General features: G+C 37.1%; 2 protein-coding genes and 1 long non-coding RNA gene across 3 annotated transcripts; 2 read left to right on the top strand and 1 right to left on the bottom strand.

The window, feature by feature from the left end:
• Positions 1-37: 37 nt before the first annotated feature.
• On the top strand, positions 38-9,841 carry LOC102228215 (ADP-ribosyl cyclase/cyclic ADP-ribose hydrolase 1-like). The gene is made up of 8 exons (XM_023326556.1): positions 38-451; positions 2,186-2,312; positions 2,398-2,533; positions 4,182-4,264; positions 4,985-5,058; positions 8,142-8,228; positions 8,315-8,398; positions 8,476-9,841. The coding sequence occupies exons 1-8, from the start codon at positions 273-275 to the stop codon at positions 8,531-8,533; spliced, it is 828 nt and encodes a 275-aa protein (XP_023182324.1). The 5' UTR covers positions 38-272; the 3' UTR covers positions 8,534-9,841.
• On the bottom strand, positions 4,285-18,443 carry LOC111606244. Its single transcript, XR_002751995.1, has 3 exons — positions 18,318-18,443; positions 16,236-16,363; positions 4,285-4,509 (listed from the first exon to the last, which is right to left on the bottom strand). It is a non-coding gene; the product is annotated as an uncharacterized LOC111606244 (long non-coding RNA).
• LOC102222534 (annexin A13-like) lies at positions 17,957-27,504 on the top strand. The gene is made up of 11 exons (XM_005805706.2): positions 17,957-18,093; positions 19,472-19,547; positions 20,286-20,380; positions 20,485-20,655; positions 22,624-22,657; positions 24,267-24,346; positions 24,555-24,623; positions 24,711-24,812; positions 25,350-25,425; positions 25,515-25,627; positions 26,369-27,504. Exons 1-11 carry the CDS (start codon positions 18,079-18,081, stop codon positions 26,486-26,488), a joined length of 951 nt encoding a protein of 316 aa, XP_005805763.1. The 5' UTR covers positions 17,957-18,078; the 3' UTR covers positions 26,489-27,504.
• Positions 27,505-27,929: the final 425 nt, after the last annotated feature.

Below are 27,929 nucleotides of genomic sequence, written 5' to 3'. Positions count from 1 at the left end.
CCAGTGGCTTGGGGTCCCCCCCCAGTGCAAGAAGCACTGCAGTCCAGTGCAGTGCTTCTTGCACTGAGCAAGTGCTTCTTGCCCTGCAGTGCAAGAAGCTGCTCTGGTAAAATCCCACAGGGTTCTCTTCACTCGCATCACGTCACGGTTGCTCACGCGCGCGGCGCGCCTATAAAAAGACATCCTGACCGCGAGTCAAGTAGAAGTGACAACAAACGAGCTGATAAGTCACCCCTCCGCTAATTTGTGACGCTCCCAACGGGGTCAAAGATATGGAGAGCGGGGAGATTCGCGGCTCGGAAAAGAAGCGCAGAAGACGCGGCTTCATTCTGGCTGTGACCGCGGTGGCCCTTCTTGTGATTATCCTCGCTGTTGTGTTAGGAGTGACCCTAAGTCGGGGAAGAGAAGGGTTTAAAGACACGTTCATGGAGAGATGTCAGAAGTTCAAAGGGTGAGTGTTGCTATTTTTAAGCGCCTGCGGAGTTCAAGATGCTCAGTAGTCAGCAACAACTTTAGACGCTGAAAAAACTTGGCAATATTGCTTCAAATCATTCAACAGGAGACCAGCTGTTGAGCAATAAATGATCACGTTATTTAAAGCATGGGCGGTTTCTGCTGATGCATCGTTTAAACATCTTGCATCTCCTCTGCAGATACTGAGCGACTTCTCGCGTTCATGAAAAAAAGTTCCTTTGTACATCTAAATCTTCACGTGTATGAATTTACACACAAATAGAACCATTACATTTGTTATGCCAACAATGTAACAGTCACATTTATATATAAATCACACGATTATGTTTAAAAGCATATTTTTATACGATCAAAATATATGGATTTTCATTGAAAGTTGTTGCAGCTTGCACTGCAGTATTAAAGTCATAAAATGCTTTACATGAAATCGCTTAACATACTGTGTCAAAACAGTGATCAGTAAATACTGATTAAATGCATATCTCGTCATGAACAACAGCAATCAAAAAATGAAATCTACCGTTTTTGGTATAAGATTTTAGCCAAGGTCTGATTTTTAAGTTCAAGATTTATTTTACTTGTTTTCATCAATCTAGGTCCTGATCCTAATCCACATCTTACTAACTTGATGCACTAATCAGGCTTTTCCTGTTTGCTATTGATTTTGTGTTTTCTGACATTCTGATTCCAACTTTTCCTGAAGGACAACAAGACCTAAAGTAAAACAACAAAAACAACAAAACAACAAAAACATGCTAAAAATTGCAAGATTTTCAATAATTTTGTACCAAAGTGTATGTTCAAAATAGATGGTCTCAGTTCTTGCATTAATACATAGAAAATGCTGAGTGTTCCTAGTTTTGATGCAAAATCACCTATCTTATAAAAGCTGGTCCAGAAAGTTGTAGAGATTGAAAGGATTAGGTTTTAAATGTTGATGGGCGCGGCGGTGACGCATCGGGTAGAGCGGTCTTGGTCATCAGTGCGGCCGTTGACCTTTGCCATATGTCTTCCCCCTCTGTCACAACCCACTTTCCAGTGGATCTACTATAAAATAAAAGTCACTAGAAAATAAAGGCCCCTATCAGAGTGAAATGAAATTTGTGATCTTGGCATTGTTATTGCACCAGTGATGACTTTCACCTGTCGCTGTTATTCTCCGCTCCCCACATATTTGAGCCAATTAGTCAAGTTCTATGCAACCGCCTTCCTGGAAAAGCGAGAACAAGAAGAAAGAAGTCCAGTTTGCAGTTGGCTACAAGCTAGATAGTGGACTCAGTTGGCCAAGGTGTTCTGGTCAATTGGGTTTTTTTTCTGGAAACTAGCTGGACCAGCTAGTTTCCAGAAGAAGGACCCATTATGCCAGCTGTTTCAGTTCTGGAGTTGAACATTCTAGGAAAAGCTTTCCTGGAAATTTTTAGATCATAAAAATCAGAACACAAGTAGTATTTGTTTTATTTACTAGCCAACAGTTTAATGTTGTTTTTAGATAAAGTGGAGAAGATTCCTGTAAATGTACATTGAACTTCAGCATTTTATTAACTGAAAAAAATTGGAGAGTGTAATCTAGTTCACTATAGGAACACTGTACAAAAGAATAAAATATTTTTCATATTTTCGTTTGGAAACAAGGGAATTCTCAATAAGATGTATGCTGACAAACTTCATCTCCACAACATTTGAAAGCCTAACTCTGACCTTCCCTTTTCAGGTATAACTGCGAACACATATGGGAATTATTTCAGCAAGCCTACGTGAACCAAGATCCTTGTGAAGTTCCCCCAAACGCCTACGATTCCCTCATTGCTGCAGCTCCTTTGGAATCTTCATGCAACAGAGTAAAACTGATAAAAAATAACGCATCTTAATTCTGCTTTATGCCACGTGTTGTGATTGCATTGTGTTGATTGTGTTTCGGGATAGCTGTTGTTCTGGAGCAAAACAAAGGACGTGGTCCAAGACTTCTCTAGGAAGAAGGACTGTTTTCAGACTGTGGAGGAAACCCTGCTAGGATCAGTCCTGAACAGCTTGACCTGGTGTGGAAAGAAGGGCAGCAATGGTAAGAATAGTGGAAGGCAAGAGCTGGTTTTGTTTTGTTTCTTTACATTGGTGAATGCTTGATTTACTTGTACAAAATCCATTGAGCAGGTACTGACATGTTATTTGTTTGTTTTGTCAGACAGGTTTTGGTATTTTCTATTGTTTTAGATATTAATTTATTTTCATTTTCACATGGAACATTCAGAAAGCTGAAGTTAAAGGTTGGAACTGACTTGGCTTCCTAGAAACTTCACATATTATATTATGACAGGAGATACAGTGTTTTGCAGACGTTTGGACGCTGCTTGTTCTTATTCGCACTTTGTCTCATTACAGACAAACTTAAATGTATTTTATAGGGACCTTTTTATGTTAGAGCAGTAAATTTGATTTGCCCATATATACAGTTATGACATTAGGCTATGGAGATGCTTTTCTTCTGCTGGAACAGGGAAGCTTGTCACAGTTGATGGAGAGATGCATGAAGGATGAGGCAACTGTAAAGGAAAACCTGTTTGAGGCTAAAGGGCTTGGTGCTGGGATGGAGGACAAAGACTGTAAACACACACCCAGAACCAGACTGGAAAAGTTTAAAACAAAGATTATATCTATGTGTTCGCACGGCCTAGTCAAAGTCCAAATCTAAGTTTAACTGAGAATCTGTGGGAAGGATTTAGATTTGATATTTGCAGACAATTTCTATCCAGTCAGTCTGAGTTGAAGTTATTTTTGCTTAGAGAGTTGTTCATAATTTCAATGTCTAGATGTGTAAATCGGAAAGGAATATAAACCAAAATACTTTCAGCTGCAATCGCAGAAAAATATGCCATCTTATTTTTTTATGTTCTCACTTTCACTAGTTCTCCAGCTGCTCTTTCTGTGTCTTTAAATGTCCAAATATTTGTTGTTATTCTTCTTGTGGAATTTGGTGTCATTACTCTGTAACAAAACTTCAGGATCTGGACAGTCGCTATTTTAAGTGAAAAGGACTCTGCTACTAAAACTGTAAAATCAAAACATCCTTGCTATGTTGTCTAACATTACATTATATATGGGTACATTTATATATATCTATATGGAGGTACAAAAGTATAAAACCCAAATTGGAATAAAATAAAAGCTAAAATTTAAACTATGGTCTTAATTGAAACATTAAGTTGTTTTAAAAGCATTAATTATGCTTTGATAAACTCCATGCTCTTCGACAATATGAGAGCAAGAAAAATAAACAAATATTTAATATGTGGTTAAAATGTTTTATTTTTAATTGTTTATGAAAATACATGTTATTTTTGTTGATCTCTCTCCTTCATTTGATAAAGTTGATCATTGTGTGAGATCTGTATTTATACATGAAGTTCAATGAAGTTATTAGGCAAAGTTACCAAAGGTTTTTTTCCATAATTGATGTATCATCAGAGTCTTGAAAAGTCTCAAAATGTCTCAAATTTATCTCACTGAGGAAAAAAATTTGGTCAATTTTTTTTATATATTTATAGTAAATATGAGAAATCCTCTGGAGTACTTTGTGAGCCTGAAATTGTTTTAAATTTTTTCCATTTAATTCTTCAACTACAACTCATTGCTGCAGTGTTTGGACATCACATTCTGTAGTTTCAGTTCACTTTTTATGTGAGAACCTGACTGTCTTGGTGGTGTTGTTATAGAAACGCTTACCACTGACTGCCCTGGATGGCTAGACTGTGAGAACAACCCTCCTCGCTCTTTCTGGAGAAGAGTCTCGACTGCGGTGAGTCAAGAAGAGCGAGTTACATGTTTTTCACTCCAGGAAATAACATGGCTGGGAGTTTGGGCCATGGACGGGTAACAACTCCACGTGGCTTTGCAGTTCTCTGCTGATAACAATGTAGCGGAGAACAGAAAAAGGTCTTCATCAATGAGGCTTTGTCTGGGTCTCCATGGAGCCGCATTGCACTGCTCCCTCCTGAGAAAGCAGCAGCCCACACATTCAGAGGAGGCCGCTTCTTGGTTTGGCTGCAGAGACGCAAAATAAATCAACCTCAGAAAATGTGTATAAATGAACCCAAATCCACATGTAACTTCTGCTTTTTACACAGTAGTTCTGAAGAAAAAGTAATAACTAGAATAAGATTACATTTAGTTTGTGGAAGAATATTTCAGAACTATTTTATAGAGACTAAAATGCAGCGACACAGAGAAAGATTTCATAACAATTGGCTTCCTTTCTATAAAAGTCTAGTTCTTTGCAGTCTTTTGAATGTTTTTCTTCTTTATTTAAATATGTTACATGAATGTGGACTTTAACCTTATGATTCTTGAAAAGAGAGAGATGAAACAATTATACCACTTTTCATTCATTGCTAAACTACTTCAGAAATTACAAAGAACACTTCTACAAGAAGAATAAAACAGGGGCAGCACCACTGTTTTAATAATAATACCATAAAGAGGGTTTGATGCATAAATCTAATGTATATTTTGTGTGCAGTTTGGAGATGCTGCCTGTGGAAACGTCACCGCGATGCTAAACGGTTCCATCACAACTCCATTCGATACACAAAGGTGGGATTAACACTCTTAGTAGACATATTGTCACTTTTGATGCTTTTTATATACGTAAATAATTGCTCTTGAAAGGCACTTCAAACATATTACATTATATTTTGTGATTCACCTAAAACCTGCATTGTATTCCTATTTTAAATCCAGGAGCAAGTAGTCAAACTGATCAGTTAAAGATAACTATCACAACCAATTTTGATAATTTTTTTGTGCATTAAGTGATGCAGAAAGTGAGGAAAATGAGACAGTTTTTGTCCATGTTTGTCCACTGAGTTGACTTTTAACAACCTTGCAAATCCCCTTTTGTCACCTTTTTGATAACACAGCAGTATATAGTCGTCTTCTGTAAAAGTGAATGATGTCAGAATATTCTCCAAAACAACCAGCAGGCATGCAGATTGCATCTAGTGGTTGTTATGGAGACTCTGTGACCTCAGGATGCCAGGCATTGCTTCTGTTCTCCAACTGTGAGAATGGACTTTTTTTTTTCTTGTACAATCCTGCACACATAATAATGAGATAAACTTGGCACCATGTCCAGTTTGGTTTGTAGTAGTATTTCAAGAACACTATGAGAACCAGACCAACTCTAAGGATCTGAAACGTACCAATGTAGTTTAACAATTGAGGGTTAGGGTTAGGGGTACTTTTGGCATCCAGACAAGAAAGTAGACAATAGAATACCCAGAGTACGGTGGGGGATTGAAAACTGTGCTTGCAGCCAGATTATTCCACTCATTCGTCACAGTTCAAGCTGTGAAAGTGTTGCTCTGAATCTATACATGGGCAAATTTAGGTCAATTACAATTTTCTTTATTCCAACTTATAAAGCCTGCCACAAAACAACGCCATAAACACAAAACAACACAGAGCAGCAGCAAGTTTGCTATTGTTAGAGTGTTTATATTGTAGGTAACATAAAGAAATCAACTTTTCAAATGATCACTCCGCCATTTCAGGGTTGAGTGACCAATCCCAGATCTAAACCTTGCTCATTTTTTGTCAAAAACACTTAAAAGCAAACAATATGTTTTACATTTTCCAACTCTACATTCACTTTTAGTATATATATATATATATATATATATATATATACACCAACAGCAAACAACTTCCCTTAATAGCCAGTTGATCATCTAATTATATATATATATATATATATATATATATATATATATATATATATATATATATATATATATATATATATAAAATTCCCTTCTCACCCACCGCGGGTGGTTCTTATCCTCTGAGCTCGGGTCCTCTACCAGAGGCCTGGGAGCTTGAGGGTTCTGCGCAGTATCTTGGCTGTGCCAAGGACTGCACATTTCTGGACTGAGATGTCTGATGTTGTTCCTGGGATCTGTTGTAGCCATTGGTCCAGTTTGGGGGTGACTGCCCCGAGGGCCCCGATGACCACAGGCACCACTGTGGTCTTCACCTTCCAGGCCCTCTCCAGTTCCTCCCTGAGGCCCTGGTATTTCTCTAGTTTCTCGTGCTCCTTTTTCCTGATGTTGCAGTCGCTTGGTATTGCTACATCTATCACAACGGCTTTCCTCTGTTGTTTATCCACTACGACAATGTCTGGTTGGTTCGCCATTACCATTTTGTCTGTCTGGATCTGGAAGTCCCACAGGATCTTAGCTCTGGCGTTCTCCGCCACCTTTGGGGGTGTTTCCCACTTTGATCCCGGGGTTTCCAGTCCATATTCTGCACAGATGTTTCTGTACACTATGCCTGCAACTTGGTTATGTCGTTCCATGTACGCTTTCCCTGCCAGTATCTTGCACCCTGCTGTTATGTGCTGGACTGTCTCAGGGGCCTCCTTGCACAACCTACACCTTGGGTCTTGTCTGGTGTGGTATATCTGGGCCTCTATTGCTCTGGTGTTTAGGGCCTGTTCCTGGGCGGCCAGGATGAGGGCCTCTGTGCTGTCCTTGAGTCCAGCTTTTTCCAGCCATTGGTAGGATTTACTGATATCAGCCACTTGGGTTATTTGCTGGTGGTACATCCCATGTAGGGGCTTGTCCTGCCATGATGGTATCTCTGGCACCTCAACCTCCGTTCCCTGTTGTCTGAGATGTTCACTGAGCACATTGTCTGTTGAGGCTTTGTCCCTGATGTATTTATGGATCTTAGTTGTTTCGTCCTGGACTGTGGTTCTCACACTCACTAGTCCTCTGCCTCCTTCCTTGCGGCTCGTGTACAGTCTCAGGGTGCTGGATTTGGGATGGAATCCTCCATGCATTGTTAGTAGTTTTCTAGTCTTAATATCAGTGGCTTTTATCTCCTCCTTTGGCCAGCTAATTATTCCAGCAGGGTATCTGATTACTGGCAGGGCATAGCTGTTTATTGCGCGGATTTTGTTCTTGCCATTGAGCTGGCTTCTCAGGACTTGCCTTATTCGTTGGAGGTATTTAGCTGTGGCTCCTTTCCTTGTGACCTCATCGAGGTTGCCATTTGCTTGTGGTATACCTAGGTACTTGTAACTGTCCTCTATGTCTGCTATTGTTCCTTCTGGGAGTGAGACCCCTTCTGTGCGGATGACCTTCCCCCTCTTTGTGATCAGCCGACCACACTTCTCTAGTCCGAATGACATCCCAATGTCCGTGCTGTAGATCCTGGTGGTGTGGATCAGTGAGTCGATGTCTCGCTCACTCTTGGCATACAGCTTGATGTCATCCATATAGAGAAGGTGGCTGATGTTGGCCCCATTTTTGAGTCGGTATCCGTAGCCAGTCTTGTTGATAATTTGGCTGAGGGGGTTCAGGCCTATGCAGAACAGTAGCGGGGACAGAGCATCTCCTTGGTATATGCCACATTTGATGGACACTTGTGCAAGTGGTTTGCAGTTGGCTTCAAGGGTGGTTTTCCACCCTTGAAGCCAACACTACAGGACATATATATAGGGTGGTTGAAGCCAACCACCCTATATATATATATATATATATATATATATAGGGTGGTTTTCCACCCTATATATATATATATATATATATATATATATATATATATATATATATATATATATATATATATATGCACAATGACTTACATTAATTCTCTTTTGTTTTTGTTTTCAGTATTTTTGGCAGCGTTGAGGTGAAGAGGTTTAAGTCTCCCAGGGTGAAAAACATGAATGTTGTTCTGGTCATCCAGAAGAACTCTGTGTAAGATTAATCAAATATAGCTGTCTGATTTAACACTATTAGCAGAAATGGAGGAAAAAACATCTTTCCGTGTTTTACTTTCTCAGAACAAATTGCACAAATCCATCTTTGCAAAACTTGGTGATGGCGTTGGACAAAGGGATCAGTTACAGCTGCTTGGAAGTGTTCAGGTGAGAAAAATATGAGTTACATGAACGGATGAAACATCGTTATGTCTTCTAATGCCTTATTGATTTTTCTGTTCAAGGTCTCAAATCGAGAAGTGTGGCTCTGACCCAGAGAAACCTTGTGGTGCCTGTTGGTGACCCTGAAAGAACCAACAGATGGAACTATTTTAAACCAATCTTAATCTTTTAATATTTGTCAGTCAGTACAACACGGATTATGTCTTTTTATTGTCAAGGTTGTAATTAGGGAATTGTTATTATTATTATTATTATTATTATTATTATTATTATTATTATTATTATTATTATTATTATTATTATTATTATTATTATTATTATTATTATTATATGTCCTGTAGTGTTAAATAAAAAGGCTGCTATATGTGTTCAAGTAAGGAGCAGTTGGTAAATGCATCCATTTCGGAATAAAAGTGATATATTGTAGAATAAAGGTCGTACGGGTCAGTAAAAGTGAAATGGGTTCATTTTCTAGAGGACTGTGTCATGGCTGGTGACTTTTGAAATGTCACTAGATGGGTTTTTTATTGTTTGATTATGATAAAGACGGTGATAAGGAGGTCTGGTTATGTTCTGGGGACGGATGTGGGATCTAGAAATTCTTTATAAACTGAAGAACATTTCGGACGACCCACAGGATCAACTTCATGAAACTCCTATGAAACAGCATATCTTCAGTCGAGACTTCATCACAGCCGCTGTTATACAGACTGCTACAGGAGATCCTTCCTGCCCAGAGTCATCTACATCTACAAAAACTCTTTGAAGATACTTGGATAATATGAATTAAATCAGAAATTGATTTCCCTTTGGGGTTTGGAGTATTTCTGACTTGAATTGTTTTTGTTGTTCTATTTGTGAGATTTGTTCTTTATCCTTTCACAGCCACCAGAGGTCCTCGTTTCGCTTGTTTTTGGGTCTAGCTCAGGTCATTGCCTGAATGTGTTGGGTTTCCTTTTTTAAAGATAGATTTAGGACTTTATTTTGGATTATTCTTTTTCCTAAAAATGTAATGTTTCAGGTGTTTAGTATATCTAAATTGCTCTAACGTATGAGTGTGCTATTTTAGTCCTTTCTGGTGACCTTCAGGTGTAACCTGCCTCTTGTCTGATGGAGATAAACTCTGGCCACTGAACAACTAAATAAGATGCCACATCAAAATAAAGTTGTAAAAACTACAAAAATTAAATCAACATTTATGAAAGATTATGTCAAAACGCGATCTGTTTTGTAAACTACAAAAAAAAAACGTGCAATCCTTGCATTATTATCCTGTTGCAGAATTTCTAAGTGAACATTTTATTTTAAAAAATTTATTATTTTGGCAACTTAATTTTTTTTATGTCTCTTCTCTACCGGAAAACAAGCCATTTAAAGGTGGGATGTTCTCACAATCTGTGAAAAATAAAAATGAATAAAACCAGAAAATCCTGGGAGTTTGTCTTTGAATGTGAAGATTCCTTTGAGATGACAAAAAAAGAGCTACAGAAAATAGCTATTAAACAATTGAAATCTGTATTGCTTTAAATGAACCCTTAGCTTTTTCTTTATCTTTAATATGTTTATCTGTATTTGTTTTTTCTTGAGGCAGAACAAATGAGGCATAACTCTGTCGTTATACAGTGTGTCTGCGAATAAAGTTAAAAAAACAACATCCGCCCCCTCTCCCTCCCCCTCACCCAACAGACTTCTTGTGGCTTTGATGTGAAGCTGTGATGTCACTCATCCTGTCTGTGACATCACAGCCGCCTGTCTTTGTATTCCCAGATTCCACAGAGAAATTCATTTGCAGTCTTCAATCTCTAACAGAAAGGAACAATGGCAGAACACAATTTATTGCTGGAGAAAGTAAAAATTTTGGAGAACAGCAGAGGATTCTGGAAGCTGAAGGAAGATAATAAGCAGCTTCAGCAAACGGTTCAATATTTGAGGCTGCAAGTAGAGCGACTTACTGCCAGAAGAAATGATAACGGACAGACAGAAAATGAAGTGTTGGCCAATGCAAACAGCTACTACAAACAGCAAATTAGGACTTTGAATGTTGAATTGGAGGAGGATATAGCATCAATAAGACAGCTTAAATCAGATAATGACATACTGTCAAGGTACAATGCGCAACTGGAATGGAGAGAATCGGCAATTAAGAAAAAACTGGAGGATTCAAAAAAAGAAGCATCAGCACAACTGGAGAGACTTAACAAGACAAACAAAGAGTTGAATGAAGAAATTGTTGGATTGAAATTAAAGATGGAGAGAATTAAAAGCGGGAAAGAAAATTCAAAGAATGAGCCACAAGATGAACAAAAGATGGACAAAGCAGAGAATCAGACCCCAGAAGAAGAAACTAAAGAAGAGAAATCAAATATATTAAAGACAATTGGGAGAACATTTATCAAAATGTATCAATCAGGGACTTTAAGATATTGGGTGCCACCCTGGATATTTTAATTTCGAAATAAAATGTCTAAATAACGACCAGAAAAGCAGGGTAAGATTCAGATGAAGCTTGAGAGCAGAGGCAGAAATCTGCGGTTTCCAGCGGGAGGGACGGACATCAGAAGACCGTGACCACCGCAGGCCCCTAGGAGTCTCACATCTTTTCCAGGACTGTGTCTCCGACCCGCCTGCTGGAAACCAGCTGCTGACGGGACGTCCGTGAAGGGGGGACAAGTGAGTAGCGTTTAAATTAAAAAGTGAGCGAACGATTGAGGGTCGTTGGGGTGTAAAACCCCATGAATCCTAGGCACTGATAGGTAGCAGAAGGACGGCGGAGTCCGCGTAAACTGAAAAACCCGTAATACCAAGTGTGTGTGTGAGTGTGAGAATACTTGGAGGAATTTAAATACCACTAGGTATTTGTCCTCATACCAAACGGCAGGAGTGCAAACGGTGAACCTCTTGTGGATGCATGTAGGCAAGAATTTCCCACCTGAAAAGGTTGAAGAGGGAAGAATTACCACAACAGGGGATTGATCACCGTCCTGCTAAGAATTTATCCAGTCTTTTAGAGTCCACCCTGTGTGTTTTTAAGACTGGAACGAAATTGACTAAATTGCTCAAAATGGGAAAAGAGAATAGCAAATTAACACCGAAAGATAAACTCCAGTGTAAGGACTGGAAGTTTATGGAAAGACAAAACCCTAACTCAGTAAAGAATTTAAATAAATTGATAGAAAAATATAACTTTCAGGGCCAATTAAACACTCAAAAAAAAAGAACTGACTGAGTTATAGGATGAAGTACGACAGAAAACAAAAATCAAATCAATAAAAGATGAGTAGTGAAGGAATGGGTGAGTTAGAAAAGTGGATGGAGGAGCTAAAAAGAGAGAAGAAGGCAATCAGAAAAGTTAGGATAAAACAGGAGAGCAAGAAGGATGAAGCAGATCAGGCAGCAGAGCAGGGAGGAGCTCAGGTAGGAGTTATAAGAAAAAAGCAATGTCAAATTTATTTATATAGCACTTTAAAAACAGGCATAAAACTGCACCAAAGTGCTGCACAAGAATGACAATAACACAAATGAATAAAAACAGAGTATCTAAACACTAGTTCAATTAAATGCCAAGGAATAAAAATGAGTTTTAAGAAGCGATTTAAAATGATCCAGGCTGTGGGCAGATCTAATTTGGAAAAGTAGATTGTTCCATAGAAGAGGAGCAACAACAGAAAAAGCCTGATCTCCTTTCCTCTTAAGCAACCAAATACAGAAAGAAAATAAAAAGAAGATTTTGAAGATATAGAGTATAGATAAATAAATAAATGATTTAGTAGATAGATAAACAAAATGAAAAAAAATGAATTATCTAAAAGCTGGAAAGAAAAGGTGAGAAGAAGTTCATGCAAGGAGGGAGTAAGGGTTGTTTTGTGGTCTATCTCACAGTAGAGAAGTCATTATTATCACATAAGGCAAGATTTTGATGTAGTTTTAGTTTTCTAAATTCAGAGAACAGTTTTCTCTTTAGAGTGGGTTGTTTAAGTAAGCAAATGATTTATGAGTAATGAAATAATATGGGAAGTTTTAAACGTTTTACAACTGCAAAGAAAATAATAATTTGGTATTGTGATGCCTTGAGTGGACATCCAGAGAGGTTGACAAGCAAGTGTTAAGGTGCCAACCTGAACATTATCCAGCTGAATACCTCAATTTAGGCTTTGATGAGAAAAGAGCAGCTCTCTTCTCATCAAAGCCTAAATTGAGGTATTCAGCTGGATATTAGAGAAGATCTCTGAGGTTGTTCTGGTTCCCTCTGAATCCTGGGAAGAAGCTAAAGATTAGGAAACCGTGAAGTGAATCTGTAAACATTTAAGTTCTGCAATGAGCTAACACATTATGTTATGGAATTCCACCAACCATAAATCACTAAAGATTAGAAACGAATTATGGGGTTTTAGAGATATAATATGGACTGTTTTGGGAAAATAGAGTCATCTTGACGGTTAGATCATACTGAAATAAATTATTCTGTTTGTTTTTTTGTTTTTGTTTTTTTAAAAAAGAAGTTTATCCTTTTAAGTAAAGGGCAGTTATCTTTAACAAAACAAAACTAGTAATAAAAATAATAAAGTGGAAAAGTTATCAATGGGAATTATTAAAACAATTCTAAGAAAAGAGAAAAGGAAAAATAATGGAAAAAGTAAAAAGGGTCTCTGGACTATTTATAACTTTTGGAAATCAGCTGACACTTAAGGGTTTTTTCCTTACTGAAGGAATTTGTTTGGAATTAAATTAAATATCTATAAGTGTTGAAAATTATGGACACAGTAGTGTTCGTAGATCATGAAGTATTTGTTGCTTCTAAATTTAGAGTTTAATTCTAAAAAGAAATGAATCCACATTTAATTGAAATTGATGAAAGTAAATGAAGGTAATATTTTCTAGACTAAAGTTTAGAACTAGGATTTAATCTAGGATTAATTGATTGATGGTCATTAAAATGTATATTAAATTAGAGGATTTGAGATTTTGGTTTAATTTCAGGATGGTCATTTTTAATTAAGGGATAACTGTGGCCATCTAGTGGTGTTTTACCTTGATCAATTTGACAATATTTACAGGTAAATCTGTAAAAAAAAAACACCCCTTTGCTTATAGATCTTCTATAAGCAAAACAACTGCCAGCTAACCTAGTAGTTTGTAAGTGTGTAGCACACACAGCAGGTACCAATGAGGTCTTTAATGGAAATAGGTTAAGCTGATTTGAATGAGCAGAAGTGGCAGCATCAGCAGAAATAAAAGTGTTAGATATAGAGGAACAAACTATTATGCACAAAAAGATATTTAGAGACATGTAACAGCAAAGGCCCAAATTGGAAAAATGATTGTGGATAAATAAAATGGCAGCATTGAAATCTCTATTTAAAGTAGTAGAAATTGTGATACATTTGCATGAAATGCATCATCAGGGGGGTTATGGATTTACCTTTTATATTACTTGATTAGATTACTGGAACTTATATCACATGTTCTGATCTGTGCTAAACATAACCCACAGTGAAACAGGGAAACTTAACATCGAGAAGAATAAAGTTTCCAGAACCTAAATATCCCTTTCAAGTGATTCATATGAATTTCATAGAACTAAATCAGAATGAAGGGAAAAATATTGTTTGGTTATAATAGATATAATAGATAATAGATACCTTGCAAGTTCTATTATACCTGCAAGTATAATAGAACTTGCAAAAGATCCTTGTTCTTAGGTACATAGGAGAACAGAGAGCCCAGCAACCTTGCCTGCTGCTGGGTGGCATGGCAGCCTGATTGCAGCCCTCTAGTATGGTATCCAGATATGGATAGATATTCCCAGATATGGAACACCTGAACGAATTTATAGTGATAATGGGGTACATTTGTTAACCAACTTGTAAAACAAAAACAACATAGGATTGATTTAAAACATCATTGTGCCGACTACCCTCAGAATCCTGCATTAGTGGAGATTGCAAAGTTCCTCCTTGCTGGCGGCAAGAAGGGGGAACTTTGGGGGTCGATGGCGGCAGCAGAGTGAAACCTACCATTGTTTCCTCAAACAATGCTTTGCAAGTGTCACAGTTAAGCCAGGGGTCTCAAACTCCAGTCCTCGAGGGCCGCAGTCCTACAGTTTTTAGATGTGGCACAGGTACAAAACTCTGGAATGAAATGGCTTAATTACCTCCTCCTTGTGTTGATCAGTTCTCCCAGCCTTGCTAATGACCTAATTATTCTATTCAGGTTTGGTGCAACAGAGGCAAATCTAAAAGTTGCAGGTCTGCGGCCCTCGAGGATTGGAGTTTGAGACCCCTGGTTAAGACTCTTAAGTATTGCACATTCAATGTGCAGCTCTTCACATAAAGCATTTAAAATAAGTTATGCTTTATGATATTTTCTTTGCAGACAAAGACAATAGAATAGTAGTTAATTGAGAACTTTATATGCTCTGTATGCAGATCAGAGCATGTTTGTTTACTTAGGGAATATTAGAGCAGTTTACCATATATTTATCTGTTTTCTCAACTAACTAAGTGGGAAGGGAAGGAAAAGTGGAAAAGACAGAATTATTAAAGTAGAAGTTTAAAGTATACCGTTGTCTTTCCTATTCACCAAGATTCCTTAAAGACTATGAAATGACCTTTTATTCATTATGAGAGACAATATAGACACCTTTATGTCAAAATTTAATTGATAGTGATTTATGACTTTAATAATTAATTGCTTTTAATTTCCGGAGACCGGATGCCTCCCTCTCTCCCCCTCCTTAAAAAAAATCATTCTTTTGACATCTGTTAATCCCATCTTTGTGACAATTGAATGGCCATTCAGGTTTTGTATAGTGTTTTGTTTCTTTAGGTGTTTGTTGCACAAATTCAAATATATGCTGCATATCAAACACAAATTCAATCAATGAATCTGTGTTTATTTCTTAAATACCTTTTCTCACTCAGACTTATTTACATCTTCTATTTCTGGAAATTAAAGGCAATTAATTATTAAGTGTCATAAATCACTCCATCGATTAAGTTTTGACATAAGGGTGTCTATATAGTCTCTATTGTTCACTTATTTATGTTACTGAAGCCTGATTCTAATGCTGTGAAGCATTATATTTAGTATCTGGGTTAATGTGTAGATTAAGTTTAGACTGAGGTTAGGAGTAGTTTTGTGTTCTGGTAATGTCAAGGTCTAATGGTGCGTTCACACCAAACACGTTACGCGCGTCAGAAACGTGTCCAACGCTTCAAGTTCAACGCGTGTCCACTTTGCTGCGTTCACACCAAACGCATTTTGAGTGTCAGGCTCGTCTGGTTTACAGTCAAAGTCTATGTGGAGGCTCGTCGAAGGCCGTTGTGCATTTTGAATCATTTGACGCGTCAAGAGCGTCCAACAGAAAACAACGGCTAGAGCTGACGTGCCCTCGACGTGCCTCCAGTCTTTCAATGTACACCAGACGCACCAAATGCTAGTTGTCAAGCATTTCGCGTCAAGCGTCTGCATTCAAAGTGCACACGCGTCGAACTTGAAGCATCGGAGACGTTTTTGATGCACGTAACACGTTTGGTGTGAACGCGCCATTAGAATTCAGGTACTTGACGTTTTGCTCTACACCTATCATTTTGCACATCTGGTTTACATTCTCAGTGTATATGGAGGCACGTCAGATGCGTCAGCTCTAGCCACTGTTTCCTTTGGACCCTCCAATAATACTGTGTCTGGTGTGAACACACCATTATGGTGCATTTACCACGAGGCAATAAACTACTTTAAATATACAAGATTAATCAATCTGGTTCCCTTCATCCATCCATCCATCCATCCATCCATCCATCCTACCTACCTACCTACTTACCTCTCTCCCTCGTGCTCTCCATTCATCTATTCTCGGTCCCTTTATCCATCATCCATCCAACCTGGTTCCGTTCTATTCCTGTGAATTATGTGACCATTTTGATTTCTTTACAGGGATGCTCTCACAATCTGTTAAAATAAAAATGAATAAAACCAGAAAATCCTGGGAGTTTGTCTTTGGATGTGAAGATTCGACATGAAGATTCCTTTGAGATGACAGAAAAAGAGACAATATAAAATATAGGGGACATTGTTATCTCCAATGTTTAAAGTTGTCCAGGATGTGTAACGTTGTCCCCAATTTTTTATTTTATCTCCAGTGCTTAACATTGTAATAAAGACAATGAAAAAATATGGTGTTTTATAAGATAATTTATCTTTTACGCTTTCAGTAATGCCGAAATTTAAAAATAAATAATAAAGATTTTGTGGTATTCTGATTTAGTTATGTAATCATATTAGTTGTGTTACCACCCCCACGCCAGTAGAGGCAGTAGCAGCCCCGAAAAGATCCGACTAAGGAGCAGATTTAGAAAAACACCGAAAGCTACAGAATTTGTTAAAAACTATGAACTGCGTTGAAATTAATAAAAGAGAGAAGTTCAAATACATGCTGAGAGTGAAACTCCTTCCTAACAGTGAAAATATGTCACTGATTTCAAAAGAAAATTAAAACGGGAAGCCGCAGATTATATAAGAAATAGCGCCCCCTTCACTTCCGGAGTGCAATGGTCCCATTTCCAAATAAGGTATGAGATTGACAGTGGTCCGTCCCCGCCCCTTTCTGTTTGCTGCAGCGAGGTCCTTCTCACGCTTTTTGCTGGCTGTGGTAGGTTTGGAGGAAAACTGTTTTAAATCGATCCTCTTAAATAAGTTTGTGCTGATGTGATGTTTTTATTCAGGGCCGCACTATTAATGCCGTTCCGGTGGTAGTGTTACCTGGGCGTGTGGTTGTTCGACGCCGCAAATAGACAAATTCATTTGTCTATTTGAATCAGATTTAATTGTATGTTTTTGTTTTTTATATTTTTATTTGGTAGGGCTGCACCAGATCTGCTACATCAAGTTTGACTTCAGAGTTTATGCGATGCAGGTATGCAGTGTTATGTGTTTTAGATTGACTTGATTAAAGTGATTTAATAAGCATTTATTTTTTGTTTTTACAGTTTTATCACTGCTTCCTGTTGTCCTTTTAGAGTTTGATTTTCTTTTTAGTTAGTCCGCTCAGTTTTGATTGTTTGTCTCCTCTTAGTACTTGTGAGGGCGGGCTAACAACCTTCCATTTATTTAGTTTGTTTGGCCCTCCGTTTGTCTTTGGGTCACTTCCTGAATACTCACATCTCATGTCGCTGTTAATCTTAAATATTTGAGACCCGATCCTGTTTGGTGTGATCTTGAGTTTGGATTGCATGTGATCATTTTGCAATTAATCGAGTGCATCTTAAGTTTGCAGTGAGCATTGTAGTGGTTTATGCGGGTTTGTCCGCCTGAACTGGTGTTTAAATTCGGGTTGAACATTATAGGATTAATAACGAATGGATAAAGTTAACGGGAAACCCACTTATCTGTGTAACAATAAATATTAATAATTCATTCTGGTTGTTGTTTATTGCCCTTCGGCTTGACGGAGTCATAACAATTGACTCTGTATTTCAATATTATTCCAATAAAATAAACAGAGATGTAGTTTTAAAAAAACGTCACATGGGAACGTAACGGTTAACGGAGGTCCGCGGTGACGTCACGCTCCAGCTCCCACTGCCTTTAGGACTCGCCACGGGGGACGATTTTTTCCCAAAGACCCGCCGCCGCCGACCACCTCATCCGCTACCGCAGGAAAAGAAATGGGCAACTGTCAAGTAAGTAGGTCTCCGGTTTTTAGTGTTTTTATCTCCGAAAACTATCAAATGTATCTCAGTTTTGATGGTATCCAAACCTTTAACCGTTGGGTTTTGCTAAGTGCGTCGTGTGACGTAACGGATAATGCATAGATAGAGAGTGTATGCTACGCAGTTCGGTAAGCTGCTGAGTAATCTAAGAGCTTCTGATTTATAAGAAAAAGTGATGTTTCTTTAAGAGTTACCGTGAGACAGACGCCGTGTCAGGCTGTACGCAGAGGAAACAGCCACTCCTCTGCGGAATGCCTCTTCGTTAGCTGAGTGGGGGTCTGTGGATCCCACTAGTGGCGGGTTAGGGGCTCTTTTCTACGTAAGCTACGTAAAGAAAATAAAAGGGTTTCTTTATGAGTTTTAAAATCAGTTACCGTTTATAAATTTTAATTTTTAGCAATGATGAGGCTATAATTATTATATTTTATTAAGTTTATTATATATAAGCGTGAAAATCTGCTATAAAAGTAATAACTGTGACTAAAATTCATAACTATCACGTTTATATTCATAAAGAGGAGCTTTGAAGTCATAAATACAAAAATGTAGGTTAGTTTCAAAGTCAAAAGTAATAACTATAGTCATATTAAAGTTAATTACTGAAAATATAAAGCTATGAGTACACAAAATAGTCTGAATGATGACAAAATTACAGTTATGAGATTAAAATAAAATATAATTTTTAAAATTCATTAATTATAGGAAATACTAATTAAAAACAATTGGAAATAAAGTCATAGTAAAGAAATATAATTATAATTTAGGGATGTAGTCCTAATTAGAATATATAAAGTAGTTATTTTAAGATTTAATTTTATTATTGTGATATTTCAGTTCAGAAATTTGAGGTTCAAGTCATGGTAAATGAAATAAAAAATATATTTTTCAGTTAAAAACTCAAAATTATGACTAAAATCTGTAATTATGGATTTAAAGCTTTCTCTCATGACATTCCATGTGCCTTATTTTGCTTTGAAGTAGTGAAAATAGAAACCGTTTTAATACCTGAAAGCCATCATTTTCATTAACATTCATAAGACAAACAATAATTCATGTGGTTTTAATTCTTAGGAGAGAATAAGAAACAAAAGATAAAAAGCCATTGTTCATTAGCGATATGGAAAAGGAAAGTGAAACTGTTCTGTAAGTTACTTTCTGTGACCTTTAGTTTGAAATTAAAACCCTTTTTTGTTTTTGGAGTTTTGGGCCTGAATTCTTCAACCTAAGGCCTTAACTGCACATCCCCAACCCGCCTGCTGCTTCATACAGCTCTGAATCTTGGCTTAAATGATAATTAGTTTAATCTAATCAGCATCTGTTGCATAACAACATTATTATCTTCTTGCAGGCCACAGTTTTTCCCTATGAGGATTTTGACGTGGTGGCAGACATCAAGGCCATCCGCAAAGCCTGCAAAGGGTTTGGTAGGTTGGAAATATTATAAATCATATTTATGAGATTGCCTTTTTATTTTTGCAAGAACAAACATCAAAAGTTGAACGTTTGTACATAAATGTTTTATTCAGGCCTTTGTTAGTGTCATTATTACAAAGAGTCGGAAGAAAAAACTAAAAAAAACACGATAAAAAAAGAAATGGAAATATTTGTACGACGGAAAAACAACTATTAAATAAAAAATGACAAATTTTAAAATAACTAATAAGTCAGATTGGAAATAGAACAAACCATTGTAAATAAGAAACCTTCATACAGTTGTTTGTTGTTTTTGGATTTGGAATGTAATGTTGTTTGCCGTTACATGATTAAATAAACTGGAATTGAATTGAAATAATAGTAATGTCACAATAATAAATACTAATTTATTTTACAGTGCAGAATAAAATAAGTCTTTAAATTTTTTGGGTACAATATTTGGCACATTAGTTACTTTATAAAGACATTTGTTGGAAATTTTGTCAGGATTTGTCCTCCATATAATTTCTCCATCGATCCTAAACATTGAACGGTTTAGATCAAAGTATATTCATGTGTTTGAATGGCCTAGTCAAAGTCCAAACTTAAATCCACAAACTCAAGTGAATTAAATTTAATTATAAATAAAATATGTTTTTGGTTGTAATGAGAGAAATGTTGAAAGGTGTGAATAATTGATGTTGAGTTTTGATTCCCGCCTTGTTCTGCTTCGTTGGTCTTTTTTTCAGGAACCGATGAGCAGGCCATCATTGACATCCTGGCTAACCGCAGCTCAGCGCAGCGGCAGGAAATCAAGGCGGCTTATTTTGAAAAATACGATGACGTGAGCGACTTCCTGTCTTCTTCCAACTCTGTTAACTTCTGTAGAAAACCTGGGTCATTTCTCTGCGTATCTTTAAACCTTCTGTTTGTTGTTTTGCATGTAAGGAACTGGTGGATGTGTTGAAGAGTGAGCTGTCGGGGAACTTTGAGAACGCCATCCTGGCCATGCTGGATCCGCCCGTCGTCTACGCCGTGAAGGAGCTCAGGAAGGCCATGAAGGGACCGGGAACCGACGAGGACGTCCTGGTGGAACTCCTCTGCACCGCCACCAACGCTGTGAGCCGCCATCTTCACTTTCATACAACTCTTTACTAGTATGGATCCTCTGCAGTATCCTAAAATAATCTCCTTTCTTTCTGTATTTGACTTCCTTACGCTGTGTGAATTGCACATTCAGGTTTGGTTTTTTTGCACAATAATAAAAAAAAAAATTCTAAATTTTTCTCTAATTTAGAAAAAATAGAGCAACTTTTGTTGCTTTGATTGTTTTTTCTCATACACCCTGTATTTTTCACTAAGAGCTGCTCTAAGATTTCTCTTGCAAGAAAAGACAAGTTGGATGCTGGACAACAGTTTAGTTTCTCTTGACGTTTCCTTCGATGTGAGAGTTCACTTTTTTCTGTGCATCGTTGGAAACATGTTTGAAAACCCAATGAAGATAATGATGGGGGGGAGGGACACCTGTTACACCCTCGTTAAAATGATACAAATATATAAAACTTTAATTTTCCCCTCATTCAGTTGTTATTTTGATTATTTTAAATAACTCAAATAAACTCAAAGTTTTTGGAGGTTTTAACTTGACCTGGATGTTTAGTGGGGGGTTTTTTCTTGCAATTTTTCTCTTCAGTGCAGAAATTTGGAGTATTATTTTTTAACTTCAAACATCAAACACAATTGGTATTTACGTTTCCGTCTTTTCTTTTTATCGCCTCAGGAGAAATTATTGGTTTGGTTCGTTGTTTTTTTGCTTTTCTCCTGACAACTTTTGTGAGAAGATTATTTTGATCCTCGTTTCTCTGCAAACTATGGCTTTAGCAAATGTAGAAATCAGGAAATTTCAGCTTGGTCAGCTTAATTTTATTTCTGGCTAATTGGGTTTATTCTAATTGATTTCAGATGTGACGCTGGAATCAGAACATGAACCAGTAAGTTAATAGTTTAAGGGTGTGCACAGTTATGTAATCAGGGTATTGCAGCTCCTTTTTTTTTTTTTTTTTCTGTTTTTCTTGAACAAATTTGTTTTTATTTTTGATTTGACATTTCAAATGTGTGAAGAGCTTTCATACAGGCAACATCATCTTTGGACATAATGATAAAAACAAAACAAATCGGAGCTGAAGTAGCAGAGCTTCTTCAACATGCAACCACCATTAGCCAGAGTTGCATAGTAACTAGTTACATTTACTCAGTTACATTTTTTGAGTAGCTTTTGGGGTTTTTTACCCCTCCAGGGGGTCTTTTTTGTGGGCTTTAGTGTCCCTTATGTGATAGTAGGCTGACAGGAAACAGGGAAGAAGAGGGGGGAAGACATGCGGCAGATGTCGTCGGGTCCGGGAGTCGAACCCGCGACGGCCACGTCGAGGACTCAAGGCTTCCAAATACGGGTCGCGCTAACCACTACGCCACCACGGCACACCCTTGAGTAGCTTTTTTGGGGGGAAAAAATTACTATTAGGAGTATTTGTACCTTGATGTACTTTTTACTTTTACTTCAGTGATTTCATTATGAAGTATTTTTACTCTTTAGTAAAATTTCTGGATTTTCTACCCACTGAATGAAAAACAAAAATGTTTTAACCAAAAATTCACCAGACAGACACAGACCTGCAGTTTTTGTTAAAGTTTCATCTGTTTTATATATATTGAAAGAAACTGATTTGGAAAAAAAATATTTGGGCTGATTTTGTTCTTTGTTTGTTACTTATATGAATTATTGTCATTTTGAATCTTAAAATACCAGAATTTCCACTTAACTTTGTATTTTGGTCCGTCTGCTGATGTAATTTTTAAATATTAACAGATTAATAATTTGATCAGTTACTCAGTACTTGAGTAAATGTTTTACCAAATACTTTTTTTAATCTCACTTGAGGACAATATTTGGATACATCTAATATGAGCAGCACTGTAGAATAAGAACCGGTCCACTTTCTGCCTGCTGGTTAATATTTAGTGAAGTTGAACAGTAATTTGAGAAAAAATGTTTTCTAATATGTCTGCATTTTTGTTTCCTGTCAACAGGACATTGCCATGTTCAAGGAATGCTACTTTCAGGGTAAGTTGTTCATTTTTATTATTCATATAAGTTACTAAACCTTTTAATATCTACTGTCAGTATTTCCTTTCAGCTTTTAAAGGAAATGGGTCAGAGTGACTAATTATTGTTATTGTTGAGTGAAGCTTTGTTTAGGCCATCCGGCTCCAACTTCCCCTTTAACACTGAAGTTTAAAAACCAGCGCCGTCCAAACCTTTCTGATCAACATGAACAAGTAAAAATGCTTCATGTTTTTCAGTAAAGAGAATTCGGTTTAGTTAAATTAAACTGTTTATAGGGTGGAGCTTTGTATGCATGAAAAATACAGCCTTGTCATCTAATGACAGTTATTGTCAGATCAGTTAATTATATGGTTTAGCTTTAAACCTGCTGCTCCAACAGACTCTGTGTATAAACATAAATGTTTTTATTCATCTGGAAATCATTTTGGAACAAATTATTTACGTCAAACACTTTTTAAATACTTTTGTGTTTAAGGATTTCTGCTTCAAGAAAATACCTACTTACTTCTACCTGCCAGTTTTTACAGTATTTAAAGTTTACAAAGTGATAAAGAATCTTAGGACTCAGATTATGATACAGGAGCCGAGGATGAGGATGAGGATGGGTTTGTTTAGGTTTGCTTCTGCATGCAAAGTAAGAACAGAGGAATTTAGATATCTGACAGAGAAATGTATTATCTTCATCAAATTAGAGCCAATTGTAAAATTGAAACATCTTTTTAAAGTGGCTGTATGGTGCAAAATTCAAATTGTTCATGTTTTTGTACTTCCATTTCAGTCTCGGCTAATTCTAAAAACAGTCCAACCGCTTAAAAAAAAACACCCAGCCGATTTTTGGCATCTGGAAAATGAGCCGTTTCAAAAACTTCACTATAGTGAAGTCACATTCCCTTTACCTAGCAACCCCAGGTAAGCCCAGCCCTGTTACCTAGCAACCCAAGTGGAGCTCCAGCATGTTTAGTCAGTTGATTTTTCTGCTGTATGTAGAACAAATAGTGGAAAAAATAGTAAAAATAAAATTTCTGATGGTTTGTTTTTTATTTAACATTATTAAATAAAATGTATGGAGACAACAATAAATCAAAATTCTTATAATGATGAGATATGTTTTACAATAAGTGATAAACGATAGGATAAATGCTACCCCTACCACTGTATGCACTATACAATGGCTGCTGGAAAAAGACAAGTGTTTTGTTGTTGACTTACCATCCAGAAAGAACTAGCTACATTGTTGTTTGTGCAGGAGGCTCCACTTCTGCTTTTCAAAGATATACGGTTGTATATTTGCGTATCTGTTGGCAGCCATTTTCACATGGGAGGGTAAACGTTGAGTTTGGGGACGTTGTCATTTTAGATTATTTAGATTTGAAGGGACAGAAACGCTAAAACAGCTCATTCTGTAGCTAAAAACTATTAAAATCTCACTACCTAGAAATAATTTTGTGCACAAAAATGCAACAAACATGTTTTGAATTACCAGTAAATCAATCGTAACTCTTACAAGAAAGAATTAAAGGTCACCTGAAAGATGATTTGTGTTTTTAAGCAGTTATTACTTCATAGCAGCTCTGATGAACGCCAAGTTTTCTGTTTTGTGTTTTAGTGCATGAGCGCGACCTGGAAGCGGATATCGAGAGCGATACGAGCGGAGACGTTAGAAACCTCCTCATGGCTCTACTGGAGGTACGGAGTTTCCACTCAGCGCAGGAAACTCGACTCCTGCAGTGAAACGGAGCTCACTCTCACTGCGCCCCATCATGGCCCTCACACACACTTTCTCTCTCTCTCTCTCTCACACACACGCCCACGCACACACACTCTCGCTGGCCTCAGTCCAGCCTGACTCTGATTACTACAGAGTCATGGAGCCTTACATCTCCTCTCCTTACAGGGAAACAGAGATGAGAGTTACGACGTGGACGAGGATCTGGCGGAGCAAGACGCCACCGCTCTGTTTGAGGTGCTGCTTTCATCCTCACATTAACAAAAATCTATAAGCTATAATCAATAACGATCAGCTTTATTAATAATCGCTGGTGCCCTGCAGGCTGGCGAGGGTCGCTTCGGGACAGATGAATCCACCTTCAGCTACGTCTTGGCCAACAGGAACTACCTGCAGCTGCAGGCCACCTTCAAGATATATGAGCAGGTGTCAGCTGCCGCAGCAGATTATAAATTCAGATTATCAATATATCAGCAGGCCGCTCACATTACGGTTATTTACTCTGTAAAAGACAATGAATTGTGGAGGGAATCAATAATCTTGATTTCAGGACGGAAGAGGAGTAAGTCACTGAAAAAATAGAATTATGACTTTAATCTCATAAGAGTAAAGTTATAATTCTCAGGGGAAAAAAGTAATAACTAACATTAAATTCAAAATTCAGGAATGAAAAGACAGAATTCTGAGATTAATTGCAAAATTCAGAGAAAAAACTAATAATCCTGAGATTGCAGATTCAGAATTCTGCACAAAAGTCATACTTCTGAGAAGAAAGAAAATCATAATTCTGAGATTAAATTCAAAATTATGCAAAAAAGGTCATCATTCCAAGATTAATTTCATAATCCTGAGTTGATCGATCTCATTCAGGCTCCTCTGCAGTTTTCCTCAAATCATTTTTATGACTTTTTGAAGCTGCAAACACAACGTTTATTTCTGATGCAAATCATTTTCCACTGGCAGCTTTCTGGAACTGAAATCCTGGACGCTATTGACAACGAAACGTCTGGAACGCTGAAGAAGTGCTACACTGCACTTGGTAAGAAAGAGATTAAAAGTTTTTTTAACATTTAGATTTAAATTAAATGTTTAAAGTCGTAAATGTCTGGTCTTTTTTTCGCTCCGCAGTCAGAGTGGCTAAAAATCCGCAGCTCTACTTCGCCAGGCGTCTGCACAAAGCCATGAAGGGAGCAGGAACAGATGAAGACACCCTGATCCGGATCATCGTGTGCCGCTCCGAGGTAATTGCTCTGATGTCCACCAGGTGGAGCCAAACCCGCAGAGAGTAGTCCATCTCTAGTTTGTCTGTGTTGGGGCCACTGGAGATAAGAAAAAGAGTAAATTTACATCAGAAAACCCAGACATTTTCTGATGTCTGATGTTTTAGATCAGTCTCAGAAACTGATCTAAAGTCTCAGAAACTTTTATGGGTTTTTATTTTAGAAGATTTCTGAAACTAATCAACATTTTTGAGTTTTTTTCAAGCAGATTCTCGACTTTCCAAATGCAGAACTGTCCCTGTTTTTCTGGAAAATGTATGAGATTAATCTATTTTTTTTCTAGGATATGCTTTACTTTTCTATATCAGAGATTTCCTTTAATTGATCTTAACCTTTCTGAGTTTTTTCTAACGATTTAATTTTAAAATCAGCTTCTTTTTTTTTTAGCTGTAGACGCATTATTTGCTAAAGGAATGCTGCTACTGCATCTTAGGCAATGAAATGTTTATTTTCATAATTTAAAAAAGGAACTTAATTTTCTTTGTAATTTTTATGTATAAAATATGAGGTTAAATTAAAAATTTGTCGATTACTAAATTAATTAAATGTGCTCACTCCTGGGCTAAACTTCTTAACTTTTCCTTTCAATCTCTTGTGCCACCCTGTGATGAAATGCCGCCCTGGGCAGGGTGCCACAATCTGGTTTGATTGTCAGGAAACTTATTTCACCAGACAGATCATTTCTCTCATTTCCCCCATCAGTTCGACTTGGAGACGATCAAAGACATGTACCTGGAGAAGTACGACGTGTCCTTGAAGGACGCCATCCGGGACGAGTGCGGCGGCGACTTCAAGCGCCTCCTGCTGGCCATTTGCCACTAGAAGCTGCAGGAGTTTTCATCTAGCCGACTGAAACTCCTCAGTCCCTGCAAGGCATTAAGACGGAGCAGAGTTATTATTAATCTCCCTTAATCGAGGATACATTTCTAGCTCTTAACATTTCTAAAGACACTAAGATTTCTGTGTTTGTAACAAAAGTGAAACCCCGCTGATGTCACAGTGATGTTGTAAGTCATGGCCCTCTTCACTGCTGCTACCACTTATGCAATCACTTTATTTGGAAGGAAGTTTCTGCTTTTCTTGAAGGTTTTGACTGTTAATGAAGGAGCTATCATGAAAGAAACATTAAGTCATTTTTGAAATGATCATAATTTGCCTTATGTTGCTTTTTTTTTTATCTACAACACTGCCAAACCACCACATCTTACCAAGTAATTTTTGTCTACTTTATAGTGCACATATTTTAGTACACTTGAAATAAGACAAAAGTAATTTAGAAAGATGTAGGACTTTGAAGTAAATAATTTATTTCATATTGATGAAAAAGTACCAGTTCTAATGGTAGATAATTTTACATATAACAAGATGTTTTTTCTATGTCATAAATGAACTAATCTGCCATTATTTACTCACAATAAGCTCCTAATTTTGCAGAAAAGTTACTTGTAAGTTAGTTTGTCTTTTTTCAACTGTACTAAGATATTTGCACTATAAACTAGACTGAAATTACTTGGTAAGATTTTGTGGTTTTGCAGTGCATGCCTTGACAAATCCAAGTGCATTTCACCTGATTACATCCTTGTTTTGTAGTTTCTTCCTAACAGAGATTAGTATTAATATATATATACAATTACAGAGCCAGTGCAGATGTTATACTGTATTAACTGTGTTTAGATTGTCTGAATTTAACACTGAGATAATCTGATGATTTTCTTTTTTATATTTGTGTCCATTTATGGCAGCTTAAATTTTAACATTAGTAAACACAATAAATACTGACAACATAAACACTCTGTAGCCAAAGAGTTTTAACTTAATAAAGTTTAGTATAATCATTCTTCTTGGGTTTATTTTATTTCTTAGTCCAGATTTCTCAGGTTTTACCAGCCTGACTGGTAAAACTGGAGCATCTCTATAATCGAAAAGTTAGTTTATTCAATTCAAAAACACACTGGTGTTCATTTCTGGGGTTTATTTGTGTTCATTTTGGTGATTGTGGCTCACAAATACACTGACAATAAAACGGATTAAATGAAGATTCTGCTTCATTTATATTTGGGTTAATGAGTCGCAAGAATCAATCAGCTTCCAATGTTTCATTGTTCCCAAATTTTCCTAAAATCCATTCAGGGTTCTTAAATATGGCTCCGATATTTTCAGATATATACCGAAGAGTATTGCTATGAGGGAGGAAAATAGATTTTTGGAGCGCTATCACGTTATAACGTGACACTTAAATTGTATGAACGTGATGACTATATTA

The sequence above is a fragment of the Xiphophorus maculatus genome, chromosome 21 (assembly GCF_002775205.1).
Source record: "Xiphophorus maculatus strain JP 163 A chromosome 21, X_maculatus-5.0-male, whole genome shotgun sequence".
NCBI classification, from domain to species: domain Eukaryota; kingdom Metazoa; phylum Chordata; class Actinopteri; order Cyprinodontiformes; family Poeciliidae; genus Xiphophorus; species Xiphophorus maculatus.
The sequence above is the reverse complement of the archived record's forward strand: the minus strand, read 5'-3'. Positions and strand labels throughout refer to the sequence as shown.